General features: G+C 42.8%; 1 protein-coding gene across 1 annotated transcript in view; it reads left to right on the top strand.

Annotated features, from left to right (window-relative positions):
• The window catches only part of Rft1 (RFT1 homolog), a 43,021-nt gene extending 26,261 nt beyond the window's left edge, over nucleotides 1-16,760 (top strand). Inside the window, exons 11-13 of the mRNA XM_057770875.1 lie at nucleotides 7,529-7,634; nucleotides 13,441-13,690; nucleotides 14,138-16,760. Coding sequence (XP_057626858.1) covers nucleotides 7,529-7,634; nucleotides 13,441-13,690; nucleotides 14,138-14,305 — 524 coding nt within the window. The 3' untranslated portion in view covers nucleotides 14,306-16,760. The remainder of the gene's footprint in view (nucleotides 1-7,528; nucleotides 7,635-13,440; nucleotides 13,691-14,137) is intronic.
• The last annotated feature ends 3,407 nt before the right edge of the window (nucleotides 16,761-20,167 follow it).

The following is a 20,167-nucleotide window of genomic DNA, read 5'->3' as shown; positions in this document are numbered from 1 at the left end:
GAGTTTGAGGCCAGCATGGTCTACAGAACAAGTCCCAGGACAGGCTCCAAAGCTACACAGAGAAACTCTGTCTTAAAATAACAAAACAAAACAAAAACAAAAAAGAAGAAGAAGAACAAGGAGGAGGAGGAAAAGAAGAAATAGAAGAAATTCTTGATCCCCAGGCTGCCTAGAATTTCACTGTACTTGCTAGTCCTTGGGGTTTTTTACCCTTTCAAACTATGCTAGGCTCTAGACTGACCATCTATTTGCAGTTTTTATCCTGGAATAAGCAGAGATGTTTTTGCTTTCTCAGATCAGTAGAAGGAACAGGAAGATTCTCTGCTGACCCATCTCAATAAAGAATCTTGCCAGTACAATTTTACATTTCCATGTTTCAGTGACCACAATGGAGCTCAGACTTTTGGTATTGGGGAAAAGACCATGTTTCCACACCAAAGGTTGTTAAATTTGAGGAAATACTTTCTGTGAAACCTATGATGTGGTTTGTGGCTCCCTGGGGTGTGCACCTTAAGCAGTGCATTTCCATCAGGGAACTGCTTGGGAGGCCTCATTGGGAAGCTTATGTGCAGAGATGGGGTCCAACTAGTTCATACCAACTCTGCCCCCTGAGAAAACAGTCCCCAAGAAACAGCCTCTGCTTCAACACAGCCGCAAGAGGGGCTGCTCAGTGATTACCGTGCTCATGTGGTAGGGCGATTCATCCTAGAGACGTCCATTAATTGCCGTCTGTCATCATGCTGCCTCTGCCACCACACCTGCCTCATTGCCTTTTGCTTTTGGCCAAGCTGTCACCAAGCTACTACCCTGCAAAGCCCATGGACTGTGCCTATCGGGTGTCCCATACTCCATTTCTCTTCTTGCTCTAACTAGTGCGTGTGTCAGGAAACGTTCATGTCACGGGACTTCCCAGCCCAGCCTAAAAGTTTTTTTCTGATGACTTAAGTATTTTCATAAAACTTGACTTTGCCTAGAAGGATTCCTGCATTAAGCAGAAAAGAATGTCCTATCTCCATGGTTTGGCCTTACTACTTTATTTGCTGTGTTTATTCGTTTATTTGGTGCTGGATAGAACTCCAGGCTCTGCAGATGCTAAGCAGACTCTTAACCACTCTCAGCCCAAGCTTCTTCAGTTCTGCTTTGTTTGGGGCTTTTTGTTTTTGTTTTGGAGTTTTTTGTTTTTGTTTTGTTTTGTTTTTTTGACACAGGGTTTCTTTCTGTAACAGCGCTGGCTATCCTAGAACTGACTTTGTAGACTGGGATGGTCTCAAACTCATAGAGATCCACCTGCCTCTGATTCCTGAGTGATAGGATTAAAGGTGTGCACCACAATGCCCAGAAATCTTTTCTTTGTTTTTTTTTTTTAATTTTTATTTTAAAGTTTATGTGTACAAATGTTTTGCCTGTGTGTATGTGTCTGCACCGCATGCATGCTTGGTGTCTTTGAAGGCTGGAAGCAGGAATGAGGTCACCAGAAGTGGATTTTAGACACTAACAAGCTACTGTGTGGATGCTGTGAACGGAACCAGGTCCTCTGAAACAACAGGAAGTACTCTTAGCTGCTGAGCCATCTCTCTAGCCACCCTTTTAAAAGTATTCTTGCTGAGGAGCGTTACTCTGAATGGAAGGCACCAGTTGACTTGTCCTTTTTTCTATTGCTGGTCAGTTTGGGTGATTATGAATAGAGCCAGTCCACATTTTGTGAACGTGTTCATTTATTTCTGTTGGATGGATACCTCGGGTGCAATTGCTGGGTTATAGTTTGAACGATCATTTCTTTTATTAGAAATTGCTCTTTCAGGAAAATCATGGTGTTGCATGCTTGAAATACCAGTATGCAGGAGGTGGAAACAAGAGGTAAAGAGTTTGAGGTCAGCCGTGGCTCTATGAAACACTGTCTTCCTAAAATCAAATGATAACAACAGAAAGAAAGGAGGGGGGGAGGGAAGGAGGGAAGGAAGGGGGAGGGAGGGAGAGAAGGAGGGAGGGAGGGAGAGAGAGAGAAAGAAATTACTTGCTCATCTCTGTATCATAATAGCCCTCTGAAAAGTGAGGACTCAAACCCATGATAAAGCTTCTAGTCTCTAGTCTGTAATTTTAAAAAATGACACTATTTGTGTGTGCGTGTGTGTATACAGGTGCCACAATTATGTGGAAGTCAGGACAACTTGTAGGGAGTGAGTTCTCTTCTTCCACTGTGTGGATCCCAGGGATCAAATTTAGGCATCACTCTTTGCAGCAAGCACTGTACCCACTGAGCCATCCCACTGCCCTGGATCAACAAAGTTCTTAAAAATGTATAGCTTAATGTAACACCGTACTACCACTGGGGCCTCTGATTCTCACTGTGGATTGTGAAGTTCTGTCTCAGGAGTTTGCTGCTGGTCCTGGTGCTGGCTATTCCCAAAAGGTCTTTGCAGCCTGTTCAGTTGAGCTTCCCTTAATACATGCTGGTGTCTTCAGAGCTCAAACTTGCAGGCATCACCTCTATGCTGGTTGAAATGCTTACAGCTGCGGGGCGGTGGTGGCGCACGCCTTTAATCCCAGCACTCGGGAGGCAGAGGCAGGCGGATCTCTGGGAGTTCGAGGCCAGCCTGGTCTACAAGAGCTAGTTCCGGGACGGGCACCAAAGCTACAGAGAAACCCTGTCTCGAAAAACCAAAAAAAAAAAAAAAAAAGAAATGCTTACAGCTTTGCTTTGTGGCTAGATAAACTTTTAGTTGTTCAGCATAAGATCTGTGTTTTTATTCCTCACTGTAGCAGGTATAATAAAGGCCCAGAGACAAATAATGGGATTCACCCTGAAGATCAGAAAAGCAGAGCAGCCAGCCCACTGGCTCTTACCTCTACCTCAGACTGAAAATGGGCAGTCCTGCCTCCATGAATCCTCAGATTGAGACTGAGAGTGAGACCTATCTTCCATTTTATATTCCTCTCTAGTGCTGGGAATAATGGCATGCACCACCACTGCCTGGTCTCTATGGCTAACTAGTGTGGATGCTGAGATTAAAGGTGTGTGCAACTGCTGCCTGGCCCATATGGCTGATAAGTATGATTGTTTTGCACTGATATTTAGGCAAGCTTTATTTATTAAAACATAAATAATATACCACTATATTCCCCTTTTTGTCTAAAATAAAAAGGCTATAACTAAGATAAGAAAAACTATGTGCAATAATTACAATAACTATATACAGTATTTACAGAAAATAAATACATCAGCAATGTCTAGTCCATTTGCATTTGACAAATTCAGAGAAAATACATCTATCCTATCTTGATAAGTTCAAAGTCTTGTACCTAATTTACTTTCTATCATAACTTGCTTTCTGCATCTGGTAAACAAGAAAAACTATAACTATCTAGTCTTCAACTCCCTCAGAGACCCAAGAAGGAAATAATATTAACTGTGTAAGCAGAAGTGCAAGCAAGCGACTTCCAAAAAATTTAGAAATGACAGAAACAGCTGGATGCCTGGACAGTCACCCAAAGTTCCTCTGCAACATTGGGACATCCATCTTCAGCCTACAGGGTTAGCATATCCAACAGACTTTTCTGTAAAATAGGATATTCTGAAGGGCTGTCCCTCCTTGTCCTTACAATGTTCAGCAGTCACTTTCTTTTGTGTCCTGCTTGTCCAATAAAGACAATATACTATCAGCAGTTGAGGCAAAGGCACTTTCTTGTCCAGTGGCTTACTTTTGACACAAAGAAAGAACTCCATGTGGAGTTTCTTCAATGCCCATTATCTTCTCTGAAGTAGATTGGTGCTGTCAGAATGTCTCATACTCATTTAAAAAAAAAAAAAAAAAACCTGGGGCTGGAGAGATGGCTCAGAGGTTAAGAGCACTGACTGCTCTTCCGGAGGTCCTGAGTTCAATTCCCAGCAACCACATGGTGGCTCACAACCATCTGTAATGAGATCTGGTGCCCTCTTCTGGCCTTCAGGCATACATGAAGGCTGAACACTGTGTACATAATAAATAAATCTTTAAAAAAAAAAAAACCTATGTTATTTAAATATCTTAGATGCCATATTTTATAGATCTCAGGTGTTTGAAGATGATTTCTCTATCTAAACTATATCTTTGTTTGATCTTGAAAACATACCTAATGTGACTGCAAGTTCAATTAAAATAGGTGATTAACTACTAACCTGCATTTCCTTAGTATCCTAAACAGTTGGCAATAATAATTTCCAAGGACTAGAGTTTTGCATTACATTGTTAAATGTTATATAGGTATAATATCTTGAACATGTACACTATGTTCCAACAAAGTTAATCTCAAATTTGTACATATTTTAGTTTTCCGAATTCTACAAAATGGAACACATTCATCTGCCATATTTAATTTCTTTGAGTACCCTTTGGGTTACTTCTCTAGGCAGTGGTGTTTGCTTGTATAAAGAACAAGTAGGATATTTTTTTATAATCTCCTTGGCTTGTGGCCACGTGATAGAAAAGTCTTTTTTAAATCTATGCTATTGACATGGTTTTTCATGAAATTTTGAGGCCTTCAGCACATTTCCCATCAATAATTGATGGATTTCTGCATTATCTTGTGCTAGAGAATCTAGTAGACACATATGGGATTGGATGTGTGTTATGTATATGGGATGATGCCTAATTTCTGATTGTATCTTGTAACTTTATATATAATAAAGTCAATTCTATGTAATATGATATAAATTCAACAGTTTTAATATGCAAACAACTCTTTCTGCATATTGCAAGTTGGTAAATATAGGAGGCCGTCATTTAGGCTATAGAGAAGGCAAAGGAATACCAGACTGTAGAGAGCCCATTGGCTGAATCACCTTATTAACAGCTCTTAGATTTGTTTCCATTCTCCATTTTCCAGATTTCTTTTTAACAACAAACACAGGAGTATTCCAAAGGCTGGTTGGTTTTCAATATGCTGAGCATTTAGTTGCTCATATACCAGCTGTTTTAAAGCCTGCAGTTTCTCTATTGTTAAAGGCCATTGTTTAACCCATACAGGTTTGTCTGTCAACCATTTTAAAGGTAGGGCTGTTGGTGCTTTTTATAAGATCAGCAGCTGTTGTGCCTTGTTCTTGTATAACCTGAATGGCCAGTGACTGTTCTTTATAAAACTTGTAATTTTTTTCCCAAAAACATACGTTAATGTATGGTTTGTTTCTATGATTGGGGGAATGTTAATCTGAGTATTCCATTGCTGTAACAAATCACGTCCCTACAAATTCATTGCTTTGTTAGCCACATATGGTTTTAATATTCTTCTCTGTTCTTCTGGCCCTGTACATTCAACCCATCTTGTGCTCTGCTTTACCTGAGATAATGTTCTGATACCTAAAAATTGAACATTTACATCCTAAAGAGGCAAATTTGGATGCTAAGATTCTGATGAAATTATTGTTACATCTGCACCTGGGTCTACCAGATGACCTTCAATGATAATGTTATTTATTCATATTTTTAATTTTGGTCTTTGTTCATTTATATAAGTTTCCCAAAATATTTGCTTTATGGTTTCTTCTGAATTTTTTGTTCTCTCTTCTCTTCTATACCTGTTTTATTATCCAAAGCAGTATGGTTTCTTCCAGTAAGCATTAGGCTCTTTATTTCTTTGCTTGCTCTGGGAAGGTGTTTCCTTTACTATATCGCAGGAAATGACTGCACCAGATTTGGAATATGGGCCTATAAGATATTTTCCTACCTCTAGCTTTACTGCATTCTTTAATAGTTTTGGCCTCTTCTCTGAACAAGCTACTCCATTGTAATTGTGACCAGGCTCTAAAACAACTTAACCAACTCTATCCAGTTATTAGGGATAATTCTATTCCAAACTGACCATGAGTTTAACATTTGCTTCACAAAAGGTGAATGCATGCCATACGAGACTATTGCTTCCTTGAATCTCCTTAAATCTAACATTGGCCTAGGAGTCCATTTCAGCTTTTTACTCTATCATTTGACAACTCCTGTAAGGTTGCTGGATATATTAAGATTGGTTGTTTGAAAACCTTAGGTTGTTCCCCTCTATTCTTATAATGCAATGCAGAAATTGGTTCTCCATTAAATTCCTCTGTCTGGATTTGAATATCTCTATGATCTGTTTTATTAGACTTCTCTAAAGCCTATATCCTAGCACTCAGATTAGCCAACTTTTTAAATGATACCATAAAAATGATGTGACATTTACAATTGACGTTACATAAATCCCTTCTAAATTAGTTATCCTCTCATTTAATGGTTCCATTTTCAAACTGTCCAGCTTATTATCATACAGACACAAATCCCTCCAGTGTAATGGTGTTTTCCCTTTTTTAGTGTGAGAAAAAACTCTCTCTTCTAACTAATTCTTCCCTTTAAGAATTCCCAATTTGTAGCACAATTATAAAAACTCAGAGCCCGAAATTCGGGTTCAACTCTAAGGTCAGAAAAGCAGCACAGCTAGCTACTGGCTCTTACCTCACCTGAGTCTGAAATGACGATCCTGCCTCTAGGAATCTCAGAATGAGACTGAGAGCTGTCTCCTCCCATCTTATAATCCTTTCATTCTGGGACGAAGGGCATGCATCACTTCTGCCTGGTTTCCATGGCAAGCTAGTGTGACTATTAGGATTAAAGTTGTGTGTCCTTGCTGCCTGGTCTGTAAATCTGGCCAGCATTTCACTTTTCTGATTCTCAGGCAAGCTTTACTTATTAAAATATAAATGAATTGCCATTACGTTAATTTTCTTATCGAATCTGCCAATGATGTTGATGAAGACATGAGGTTTATTGCTGCTGCATAGAACAGTAAAAGCCTGACTGGATATCAAGGCAGTTAGTTTGGCAGCAGCCCAAGAAGGGGTTTCAGGGAGAGCCAGCCAGGAGAGAAGAAAGAAAGACCTAGCAGGTAGGGCAGTGACTCCAGGTACTTGTAGCTCTGGCCTATGACAGTGGCTGTAAAGACACAGGCAAGTGGCTTTTTTTGTGAAATTGTACCCCAAATGTTGGGTGCCAAATGTAGCATGTATAACAAAAATCCAGAGCAGATATTGGGGTTTAGCCTGAAGATCAGAAAAGCAAATCAGCCAGCCATTGGCTCTTCTTCCTCAGACTGAAAATAGGCTATCCTGTCTCCATGGATTTTCAAATTGAGACTGGGAGTGAGATCTGTCTTCTCCCTTTTTATGAGCTGGGATTAAAGGCGTGCACCACCTCTGTCCAGTCTTGATGGCTAACTAGTGTGGCTGCTGGCATTAAAAGTATGGGCAACCACTGCCTGGCCTGTATGACCGACTAGTGTGACTGTTTTGCACTAATCTTTAGGCAAACTTTATTTATTAAAACACAAATAATATACCACTATATGTCACTATCCTTCTGGTGTTACCTGAGTGTTCTGGTCATTGTGGTGAGATACTGGAGTCCTCAGGTGGGCATGCAGTCTCCCATTGTCGCCATCAGGTTCCCTGACCTAATTCTCTGAACACATGGTGGAGCTAAGGGCACATCCCGTTTTGACTCTTGAATCTCTGTGGATTGTTTCTTTGTAGGTCCTGTGTTGATGCGTTCCTATTGTCTCTATGTCCTCCTGCTTGCAATCAATGGTGTGACCGAGTGTTTCACATTTGCAGCCATGAGCAAAGAGGAGGTTGACAGGTGGGTAACGGAGAACGTGCACGTTTAATCATTGCCTTCGGATGAAGTGAAGTAGCATGCTCATCTTTTACTTTTCATTCTGAGCGTGGATTTGGCTACACTTTTCTCAGAGGCCATACTATACTACTAGTGTGTCTCTCCCTAGGACCACCATTGCCCTGACACAGTTTACCTGGTGCTTCCCACAGTGGGTCTAGGAAACCAATATTCTGCTTCCTTTAGTGGGGGATGGGTTGTTTTTGTTAGGTTTGTAGACAGCCTTAGGGAAAGCTAGTCTTCATCCTACCCCATCCCTGTTCAAGGGTGGGCCTCAGCTCAGGGCTTACTCCGTTACTTTGCTTTTTCAAGAAACAAATTCTTAGGTGTAGTAGGGAGGAGTGGGCTGCGTCCCACCACCCAGCTAGCTTACACCTGAAATAACCACACAGAAATTATATTAATTAAATTACTGCTTGGCCCATAAGCTCTAGCCTCTTATTGGCTAATTCTCACATCTTGATTCAACCTATTTCTAATAATCTGTATGTCACCATGAGGTCCATGGCTTACGGGGAAAGATTCAGCGTCTTTGACCTGGCAGCTTCGTGGTGGCTCGGCTCTATCTGCTGCTTTCTTCCTCCCAGAATACAGTTCTGTCTTCCCCACCTATCTAAGTTCTGCCCTATCAGGCCAAGCAGTTTCTTTATTGATTAACCAATAAAAGCAACATAAATACAGAAGAACCTCCTACACCACTTAGGTGTTGGAGAGATTGTTCAATGATTAAGAACACGGGCTGTTTTTCAAGAGACTCAGGTTCAAGTCCCAGTACCCACATGCAGCTAACAATCTTCAGTAACTCCAGGGATCTGACATGACAGCCTCTTCTGGTCTTCTTGGGCAATGAATGCAGGTGGTGTACAGACATGGATGTAGGCAAATCACTTATATCTATGTAAATTCTTGTCTCTAAGGGACTTGTAGTTCTCCAAGAATCTCAGGACTCTGTGACATCTTTCCTAAGAAGAAGGCTCAAAGGCAAATATGTATTTCAACACAAGTTCTTCTTATCTCTTAGCTCCAGATTGGGACTTCTGCCCTGGATCCTTCATCAGTGGTTCTAACACTGACTGTTCAAAATCTTCCATGGAGATAGTTGTTCACCCTACTTTTACTACTCTCTCCTGTCACTTCTGTACAAAGTAGGCCCTTGCGCACGTATGTGTATTTTAAATTTTCCCTCATTTTCGTCTTTTATAAAAATCCATCTGCTTTTTATATCCTCATGCCAAAATATTAGGATAGTGTTTTCTGATGACACTGTAAATGAGTAAAAGGATAGAAATGATAAGGAGAGAATATGAAGGGTGGTGTGAGTGGAGAGGTGTGGGCCCTCCTCTCTAACTAGCCACTGTCTCTTGAGTTCTGGATCCTGGAAGGTTTCCATGCTGCCTCTGTTACCTTGAGTACCATTGCGAACTTCAGAGGCTTGATGTAAGTGTGGAGTGAGGAAGGGGTAGCCCAGAGTCAGGGAGTCCTTCTCCCTTCTCAGCACCCTCTGTCTGTTCTCATCTTAGACTGCTGCACATAGGAGCCTGGTGGCTTGGCTGCATCGTGACTGGAGTGTAGCCAAGATAACTAGCCCAGACTGAAGCCGTTATCTTAGGGAGTTCTGGTCTTCTCCCAGGCCAATAGAATGGGAATTTTAGAAGATGTAAACCAGGGAAACCATTCATTACAGTGCCAAGCAATCTTGAATCTGAAGCCATGGAAACGATTGGTCTGAGCACAGTATGACCCGGCACACATGTAAATGCCTGTGACAGAAGCAAGTTCCATAAATCAGGAAGCTTCTCACGCACAAGATATATTGATTCTTTTTATTCTCTTCTATCTCATTCTTCAAAAGAGCTACATCTCAGAGCAGGTAAGATTAGATGGCTCAGTAGGTACAGGTGCCTGCTGCCAAGCCTGAATCCTGGAGTTCTAACCCGTGCTTGAAGGAGAGAAGCGACTCCTGCAAGTTGTCTTAGATCTCTACATGTGCACTCTCATGCACACACATGCACACATGTGCACTCTCATGCACACACACACATGTGCACTCTCATGCACACACACGCACACATGTGCACTCTCATGCACACACACGCACACATGTGCACTCTCATGCACACACACGCACACATGTGCACTCTCATGCACACACGCACACATGTCCACCCTCATGCACACACACGCACACATGTGCACCCTCATGCACACACACGCACACATGTGCACCCTCATGCACACACACGCACACATGTGCACCCTCATGCACACACACGCACACATGTGCACTCTCATGTATACACATGCACACATGTGCACCCTCATACACACAGACAGCCATCGCATACAAACAAAATACAATTTAAAAGTCTTAAAGACACATTATGACCTATTGAATTAATTTGCCAGCCTATTAGTAGATCACAACCCATAGTCTTAAAATAGTTGTCTACACATCCTCTTCACCTTAGCTAGTTCATAGCTGCAGAACTGCTTTGAGTCTACTCTTTCTCCATGGATAAAAAGTTTAACTTTGAAAAATACCATATTTCAATTTGAAAGCTGCTTCTAGCAATTTAAAAATAAAATATAATCTAAAGCCTGCTAAGTGAGAGATGGGACAGTACATAAACTAGGGACTCTACCACATATTACAGTTTTTTTTTTTTTTTTTTAGACAGTTTCTCTCTATGTGGTCCTGGCTGTCCTGGAACTTGCTATGTAGACCAAACTGGCTCTACTCAAAGAGACCCACCAGCCTCTACCTCTTGAGTGCTGGTATTAAAGGTGTGCCCCAACATGCAGGGACAGAATCCACATTTTGAAGGGAATTTTAATTAGCAGTAATTTCAGTGTTAATGTGGAGGAGGTGAGGCAGTGCTAAAACACATTTGAAATTTTTTTTAAATATTTATTTATTATGTATACAATATTCTGTCTGTGTATATGTCTGCAGGCCAGAAGAGGGCACCAGACCCCATTACAGATGGTTGTGAGCCACCATGTGGTTGTTTGGAATTGAACTCAGGACCTTTGGAAGAGCAGGCAATGCTCTTAACCTCTGAGCCATCTCTCCAGCCCACATTTGAAATGTTTAAGAGAAACAGAGGTCGTATGACCAAATCATGAAGAAATTTAGACAGCATGTTGTAGCATTTTTTTTAAAGAATTATTTTTTTAAAAGATTATAATTATATCATTTCCAAATTCTCTTTCCCCTCTTACCCCCCCCCCGACCCCTCTTGCTCTCTTTCAAATTCATGGCCTCTTTTCCTTTAATTGGTGTATGTGTGTTCTTAAATATATAAATACAACCCGCTCAGTCTATATGTCACTTGTATGTGTGTTTCCAGGGCTGACCATTTGGTATTGGATAAGCAGTTGGTGTGCTCTTCCCGGGGGAAGACTGTTTCTCAGTCACTCTCAGCAGTCCTTAGTTGTACCAGAATTTTTCTTCTGGGCCACCAACCAGCTCCCAAATCAAGACACAGAGGGGTCACTGCAGAGGAAGAGACACAAAGACTTTAAGAGCTGAAGGAACAGGAAGTTTACTGTGAAACAGGAAGTTTATTAGTTTTGAATGCTCAGCCTTTGTTTAGCTCTTTCTTGCTAGCTCTTATAACATAACCTGTTTCTCTTTATACATGGTTTACCTCGGGTTCCTACCTTTTCTTACTTTCTTGCCATCTCTTTCTGGCTCGCTCATGGCTGCCTAGTTTCTGGCCCTAGGTGTGTCCGTTGTTCTTTTCTCCTCCTTCTCTCATTCCTCCTTTTTTCTTTTCAAGCCTAGATTTCTCCTATTTATTCTCTCTGCCTGCTAGCCCCACCTATCCTTTCTCTGCGTAGCAGCTATTAGCTGTTCAGCTCTCTATTAAACCAATCAGGTGCCTTAGGCAGGAAGGTGAAACATTTGCAACACATCTTTATGTAATTAAACACACATCCTTACATCGTTAAACAATGCAGCATAAACAGAAGTGACACCCTTTACACAGTTAAAGCATATTCCGCAGCATAAATAAATGTAACACATCATTGCCTAGTTAAAATATCCCAAAACACCTAGTTGCCTGTAGCTTAGTTGCCTTTTGTGCTTTCCCCTGTCCATTTTAACATAGCTATTGGTATTGTCTTTGTTTGGGCCATGTGCATGAGCCATGTTGTTAAGATTTCATTGGTGTAGCTTCTTCCATTTCTAGGGAACACAGCCTCACAGTAAACTTCCTGTTCCTTTGGCTCTTTCAGTCTTTGTGTCTCCTCTTCTGCTCAGGTGTAGGAGTTGTGTTGTAGATGGATCAGTTGGGACTGTGCTCCACAACTCTTCATTTTGATTGGCTGTGGTTTTTTGTAATGGTCCTTGATGGGAGTGAGAACTACACTTGTGTCTGAAGACTTGGAGCTAGGAACTCAGAGTACTAGTGTGGAAATACAGGCTCTTGTATGCTCATTGGTCATGAAATCAGATTTTCTACTGAGAAGTACATGAATGTTCTTTCTTTAATTCTGGATGAAATTATACATCCTTTGTTGGAGGACAGTGTGTGTGCATGTGTATGTGCGTGTGTGTGCACACGTGTGTGTGTATATGTGTATGGGCATATATGTGTGTGGGTGTGGGCATTTGTCTTATCATGCACTCTAATAAAGTAAGTTTCTGTAGAGCTGTGATCTTGGTCAGTCCTTGCGTGGTTTGCGGCCTCGATGTGCTGATTCATTTCTCTGCTGAGCAAATGTAAGCTCCACAGGATAGGAGCCATGCATGTTAATGTTTGCCGTTGTCCCTGGCAGCCCTCACAGTCCTTTACAGAGTTGGCATTATTACTCAGGTCACACTCATTGGAGATTTAAGCTGAAAAGGATTTTTGTGTTTTTATTACAAAGAATCACCTCATAAATTGTTATCCTTAGAAGTGTATCTTGAATTGTATGTGTTTTGTTTAGGGGTCTCATTTGCATGTTAACTATGTCATATTCAGGGTTACAAAAACATGGGTTATGGCTGGGCATGGGAACACATACCTGTAAGCTCTTGGGAGGCTGAGGCAGGAAGATTATGAGTTTAAGGCCCCAGGGTTGTAGATGTTGCTCAGTAAAGAATGCTTGCTTAACTAGGTGGTGGCACACCTTTAATACCAGCACTTGGCATTAGACAGAGGGAAGTAGATTTCTGCGAGTTCAAGGCTAACGTCATCTACAAATCAAGTTCCAGTTGTAACGAGAGCTACAACATAGAGCAATCCTGTCTTAAAAAACAAAAAACAAAACAACAAAAAAAGAATGCTTAGTTTGTGCATTGTGAGGTGCTCTCTGAGTACCTTAGAGAGAGACACACACCACAGAGACAGAGATTCCGGAAGGCCAGCCAGCCTGAGCTATATAGTAAGTTAGAGGTAAGCCTAGACTACATAGGGACACTCTGTCTCAAAACAAAACAACAACAACAAAACTAAGGACTGAGCCAGGTATTGTAGCTCAGGCGTATAATCCTTGTAACCTGGAGGTTCAAAGTTAGCATGGGCTACAAAGTGATACGCCTTGTAGAAAAAAGGAAAAGCATACAAAGGCAAAGGAATGTGCCTAGCATATGTAAGGCCTTGGGTTTCTCTAATGCAAGAACTAAACAACCCATCCCAGTCTGCAACACACATGAAAACATTGACTTATGAGTAATATGAACTCAGATCTCTTTGTGAGTTAATATGGCCACTTTTTTTGTGTAATGTTCTTGTCTTTGGTCAAGATACTTACCTCGCCATGTTGCTTGTCTCCCCAGGTACAATTTCACCATGCTGGCACTGTCTTCCTCATTTTTGGTCTTATCCTACCTCCTGACCAGTTGGTGTGGCAGTGTGGGCTTCATCTTGGCCAACTGCTTTAACATGGGCATTCGGATCACACAGAGCCTTTACTTCATCCATCACTACTTCCAGAGGAGCCCCCACAGACCCCTGGCTGGCCTGCGCCTGTCGCCAATCCTCCTTGGGGTGTTTGCCCTCGGTGGTGGCGTTACTGGTGTTTCAGAGGTAAGACTCCCTTCAGCCTTCACCCTACTTCTGCAGGCTGCCAGTGTCCTTCCCTCTAGACTCCCCCTCTCATCCAAAACAGATGGATCAAGTGCTTGTCGCCTTCTTCTCCAGACTTAAAGGGCAGTACTTAACCCCTAGTCTCTTCATTGTGCCTTTTATCTGACTTAGAAGCCAGCTGTAGGGCTGGAGAGTGAGCTCAGTGAATCAGAGCACTCACGGCTCATCCTGAGGACCCGGGTTCAGTTCTCAGCACCCATATCAGCTCACAACCACCTGTAACTTCAGCTCTAGGGAATCTGATGCCCTTGTGGTCTTTCTAAAGGCATGGGGCACACACACCCAGAGGGCACATATGCACATAAGTTTACACACATAAAATAAATAAACCTAAAAGCTGTATGGTAACTGTGCCCTGGTTTGTCTGACACTAGTCTCTCTTCCCAGGCCGTCCTCTGCTGTGATCAGGGCTGGTCTGCTAGACTGGCACACATCGCTGTGGGGACCATCTGCTTAGGAGTGACCCTTGGGACGGCGTTCTTCACAGAGACCAAGCTAGTCCACTTTCTCAGGACTCAGTTTGGTAGATCCAGACTCAGTGACAAAATGACATGACTTTGATGCTGCTCTGATACTTTTGGTACCTGGACCCACCGTGGAGTGGTTCTTGGACAGCATGTGTCGCTGTGCAAAAGTCCTTCTGTGAATGAGCATCACCCTGGAAATGATGCCAGAGAAGAGAACGCCTAGTTGAAGCCTTCCAACTGAAGGAGGAATATCCCTTTAAGTGAAGACCAAAAGTCCATTTTGTTAATGAATTAATTCCTTCTGCGTGTGATTGACCTTTGAAGTTACATCTTCTAACGAACTGTCTTAGATGTTAATCGTTAGTCATCATTTGACCAAGAAAAAGCACTGTAGCCAGTGACCCATTACAAGATTCTGTAAAAGTAGTAGGGAGCCCTGAACTCACACCAAACAAGAACACAGTGTGGCCTGAAAGTTGTGACTTTCCCTGTGTCAGTGTTGTGGCTTCAATTTTTAGAGAAGAAAAATCCAGCTCACTAAGAAATATTTTTTGACATATTTGAAATAATGTTTACAGTCCTGGGGATTGAACCCAGGGCCTCTACAACTGAACTATATCCATATTCCCAGCCCTCACAATGAAAGAAACCAAGAGATGCAGATCAGATCTTTACTGTCATGGTCATGTTGTATCTCCCAGAGCAGCTCATGTCCTGGAATAGGACTCAGGATTTCTTAGTTGTAAAATTAATTATGGAAACTGTCAGATGACCTTAGATGTAGCCACTTGAGAGGGGCAGCTTTGATGGGAAGTGTGAGCTGCTTTGTTTCTTAAGGGCTGCTGCTTCCCAGCTTTCTTTAATTTTACCATGGAAGTCACACAGGTGATTACCACAATTACATAGATAGCTCTTTTTATCCTTGAAATAAAACAGGACAAATTGCATATGGTAAGAATCAGAGTCAAGGACTAGAGGGATGGCTTAGTAGCTAGGAGCATTGGATGTTCTTCCAGTGGTCTTGAGTTCAATTCCCAGCATCCACATGGTGGCTCACAACATCTATAATGGGATCTGTTGCTCTTTTCTGGCATTTAGGTATACGTGCAGCTATAGCACTCATGAAATAAAATAAATCTAAAAAAAAAAAAACAAAAACCGTCAGCATCAAACCCTCTTAGCTGACAAATTATTTCCAGTAACTGGTCAGTATATTCCAATGCCGAGCAAGAGTGGCAGGCCTGGAGGTTTGGGCGTGTAGGCTACCTCATAAGCCAGGCTCCCTGTACCGTGCACACTGCTTACCTGCAGGTGAGATCATCAGGCCTTTCTCTGGGTTGGAGAATAGTTTTCTTTTTTTCTTTGAATTCCCTTTTTGATATGGTTGCACAAACTTGATCTTGACTGTCAATAGTTAATAATCCTCTGGCACAATATTTGTCCCTGGAGGGCCAAAAAGGGTAACTAGTACTATGCATTAAAGAACATGCATTGGGCCAGGAATAGTAGCACACATCGTTAATCTCAGCACTCATACTTAGGAGGCAGAAGCTGGTGGATCTCTGTGAGTTCAAGGCTAGCCTGATCTACATATCTCAAAACAAAAAGCAAACAAGCAACAAAACTCATGCATTTGTCTATTTCTTTAATTGTGTGTGTATGTGTGCAAGTGCCATGATGCACTCATAGAAGTCAGAAGACAACTTTTAGGAATTGTTTCTCCTGCTATGAGATCCAGATACTGAATTCAGGCTACCAAGCTTGTGTGGCAAGCATTTTAATTCATTTTTTTACTCATTTTTATCTTATCATATCTATATCCTCCCTTTTTCCTTTTCAGAGTAGATTCAATAATCTACCCTTTTATTCTATCATATCTATATCTCCATTTTTTTGTTTAAAGATTTATTTATTATGTATACAGTATTCTGTCTGTCTGTATGCTTGCTGGCCAGAAGAGGGCACCAGATCTCATTACAGGTGGCTGTAATCCACCATGTGGTTGCTGGGAATTGAATTCAGGACCTCTGGAAGAACAGCCAGTGCTCTTAACTGCTGAGCCATCTCTCCAGCCTTTTGTTGTTGTTCTGTAGCTTTGGAGCCTATCCTGGAACTCACTCTGTAGACCAGGCTGGTCTTGAACTCAGAGAGATCTGCCTGTCTCTGCCTCCTGAGTGCTGTGGTTAAAGGCATGTGCCACTACTTCCTGATTTACTTTATTTCTTTTTAAGGACTTTATTTTTTTTAACAGAGCAATAATAAATTATTTTATTGATGTCTTACTATATAGGAAGCTAATGTCTTGGCCTAGGAAGATTTTTTTTTAATAAATCAGCACAGAGACCACAAATAAAGATATAAAATACAATAAAATACAATTTTTTAAATCTTTTTAAAAGTAAATGTTTTATACCAGTAGAGACATACTTATTGAACAACTTTATACACTCTATGGCTACTTCAGAGTTTGAGAGTCCATAGGAATACAACCCTGCAGACACATGGCAAGCAGGCTGGACATGGTGGCTCATGGTGGTATTATCAGTGAGACAAGAAAAAAATCAAGAATTCAAGCCAGCTTAGAGAACATGAGGCTATAAAATAAAAATAAAATTTCAAATGTGGAAGAAAAATAAAGGTCACAAACCCTGTTCCCTTTGCCCCATGTGTCTTCTTCAGCCATCTTTGAGAGATCACAGTGCCCCAAGGCCTGAATACACTGGATGTTGATCCTGTGTGGTCCCTACACACCCTTCACAGGAAGTATGTGTACTGCTTCCTTAAGTTGGAATGTTGGTGCACATAACTGAAGAACCACACAAAAGGCATGTGACTAACTCACAGGCCAAGGACAAGAATGAGAGAAGTGTCACAGCCGCTTTTACTTTATTGACACCAGTGTGACCTGGACCTCTGCTTCACTCACCAGATACCAGAGATTTCCATTCCTGAGTCACTGGACCCTCCTGACCCTGAACCTTGTTACATTCCCCTAAAGTGGTGAAACTTACTACCACAAATGCCTTAGGCAGAAGCAACCTGACTTCACTGTGCTCGGTGGTGAAGGAAGCTGAAAATTCTGCAGCCTTGGGCCTTCCAATTGCCTCTTCTGAATGTCATCTGTACCATCTTGCGAGAGGCCTGGGCCTGGGAATGGAATTGGGTACTCACTCCATCAGAGCTTGTCTGTGAGCACCGACTAGTTAAGACATGACTGTCACTTTAGTCACGTTGGGAGGTGACAACAGAAAACATATTTCTAGTTCTAATAGTGCATGACTTTCGCTAGCCCTGCTGGGTGAGAGAAAGGGAAGCTGCGGAGAGTGGGCTTCACTCTGGGTAGCCTGACTGCTGCCTAGCTCACCCACACCTTGTTTTTATGAACCTCTTGTGGAAAATCACGAAACAGTAGGCGTGATGGCATGAGTCTACAGTGCCAGCTCTCAGGAGGCTGAGACAGGACACCAGCCTGGGCTACAGAGACCCTGTTTCAGGATAAAGATGCAGAGGAGGAAAAAGGCATTGTGATAGTGGCTCGGTGAAGAAAGTTGCCAGGGTCCTCTTTCCGGTGTCAGGAGAGGCTCAATTCCCAGAGGGAAGCTGGGAACCCTGGAATTTCAGTCCTTCACGGGTAAAGGTTGAGCCTCTCCAGCCCCAGAGCTCATTTTCAGCTCTCCTCCTCCTGACAGAGCCTGCCTTCAGATCACAAAGACCCCAGATAATGAGACACTGTAGCCAGAAGGCAAGCGGCAATGTTTTCCTTGTACACTTTCCCATTTAACTAGCCATGCTACTAAGAGAGCCTTCCTTGTTTCCCTAGTGTGTTGACAGAATTCCATAAAAAGACAGATTAGCATGGTAAGTCTTTATGTTCTCAAATTAGAACTGAAGATCGCTCTTTTCCCCATGTGGTTTCTGATACCCCTGAGAGGCATTTAACTAAAGACAAGAACATGTTCATGTAGGTATGCAGATGTCAGGCTGCAAGGGGCAATTGAAGGACAGAGCCACTTAGGTTAGTTTCTTCTGTAACTCAGTAAAATCATGTGATGGTCTGGCTGCCAGCAGGGCTCATGGGCACAATGCCCAGATACATGCCTTGTGCTTGCCCCTGCTTCCTTTTGGCTCTCCTGCAGCAGACCTGGGATAGGAGGCCTGGTGAGAGGCCACCAGAGGGTGTCCTGTCTTCTCGTTTCTTCTATGTACATTGTCAGTGGAGAAAGTGGGTTATACCCTCGTCTCTATTTTTAAGCATCCATCAGGCATTTCTCTGTGTGTGTCTGTGTGTGCATGCATATGTACATGCATGTGTGTATGGTGTGTGCGTATATGTGGCTGTGATTTTCTTAGGGTGCTCTGTTGCATTTCATGCATTGGGTATTACTTGTCCCGGCAGCCCTTCTCTAGCTCACTGACCTTGAATACATCTTCTTTATTTGTCTACATGTAACATATTATCTACATGTGACAAGTGAGGTACCATCCTACCAGGCTTTGCTGTCCTTCCCCACCATCTCTGTTCATCCAACTCGAAGTTCTGCTATGGATGAGTTAATGAAGGACAGAGAACCTTGGCTAAGTTAAAGCTTAACAGATAAGTTGTCTAATCAGAAAATGAAATAAATGTCTTAACCTTTACATGTATGTATATGCAATATATGTGTGTGTTTGTGTACATATGTTGTGTGTGGCGGTTTGAATGAAAATGACCCCCACAGGCTCATAGGGAGTGGCGCTGTAAGGAGGTGTGGCCTTGTAGGAGGAAGCGTGTCACTGGGGGGTGGGCTTTGGGGTTTCAAATGCTCAAGCCAGGCCCAGTGTTGCTTTTCTCTTCCTGCTGCCTGCTGATCTGGATGTAGAAGTCTCAAACACCTCGCCCGCACCATGTCTGCCTGCATGCCCCTGTGCTCCCTCCATGACATCAATAGACGAAATCTTTGAACCTGCAAACTGCTCAGCTAAATGCTTTCCTTTATAAGAGTTGCCATGGCCATGATGTCTTTTCACAGCAACAGAAAGCCTAACTGACACACCACGTGTGCAGAGGCAAGAGCTCAGTGCCAGGTGTGTCACTCTCCAGGTTTTGAGACGGTGGCTCTCACTGAACCAAGAGCTAGCCTGGCTGGCTAGCGAGCTCTGAAGATCTGCCTGTCTTTGCCCCTCTGTCCCTGCCCCCCCCCTCCCCCACGCACCACCACATCTGTCTTTTACTTGTGTGCTAGGGATCTAACTACTTTGTCAATTGAGCCATCTCCTCAGCACTCCATCCACCCACTCACCCCTCTACCACCCACAACCACACCCACCCACCCAACCCTCCACCCCCAACCCTCCCCCCCACCTCCACCCCCCCATCCCCCCCCACACTTTTTTTTCTTTTTATTCTTTTTTACGGAATCTCACTTTGTAGCCCAGGCTGATTTTGAACTCACAATTTTCCTGCCTCAGCCTCCCTGGTGCTAGGATTGCAGGTATATGCTTCCATGCCCACTTCTAATGACTTGCGTAATGGCCAGCTTCTCTGTTATCCCGGACACCACACAATGTACCTAGCCCAGGACACATTTTGTTGGTGAACTCAGAGTCCCAAACCCTTCTTGGGTTCTGCTTGACTTGGTTCTTAGGGTACCCCCTAGAATCCCCAAATCAGGTGCTGGCCAACCTCCACTCTTCACACCCTGGTCTCTGCCTCCCTGGAACCTTGCAGTGGCCCTGTGCTCTCCTCTTCTGACCTCTCTGTTCCCACCCTCTTCCCCCTTTCTTCTTATATCCTTGATTTCCTTCTGCCCTGAATTTAGGAAGGCAGGGGTCAGGGAACTCTCGCAGGAGACACACCCCAGAGCCTGCCCCTTCATCCTTTCATGCTCTATATGTTCGAGCTAGGCACTCAGTGCTCCAAGCCTGATAGCACCTGCTGCTATGGGGTGGCAAGACTAAGTGCAAGCCTGTG

Source organism: Chionomys nivalis, chromosome 5 (genome assembly GCF_950005125.1).
Source record: "Chionomys nivalis chromosome 5, mChiNiv1.1, whole genome shotgun sequence".
Taxonomy (NCBI): Eukaryota; Metazoa; Chordata; class Mammalia; order Rodentia; family Cricetidae; genus Chionomys; species Chionomys nivalis.
This window is presented reverse-complemented; position numbering and strand designations above follow the sequence as displayed.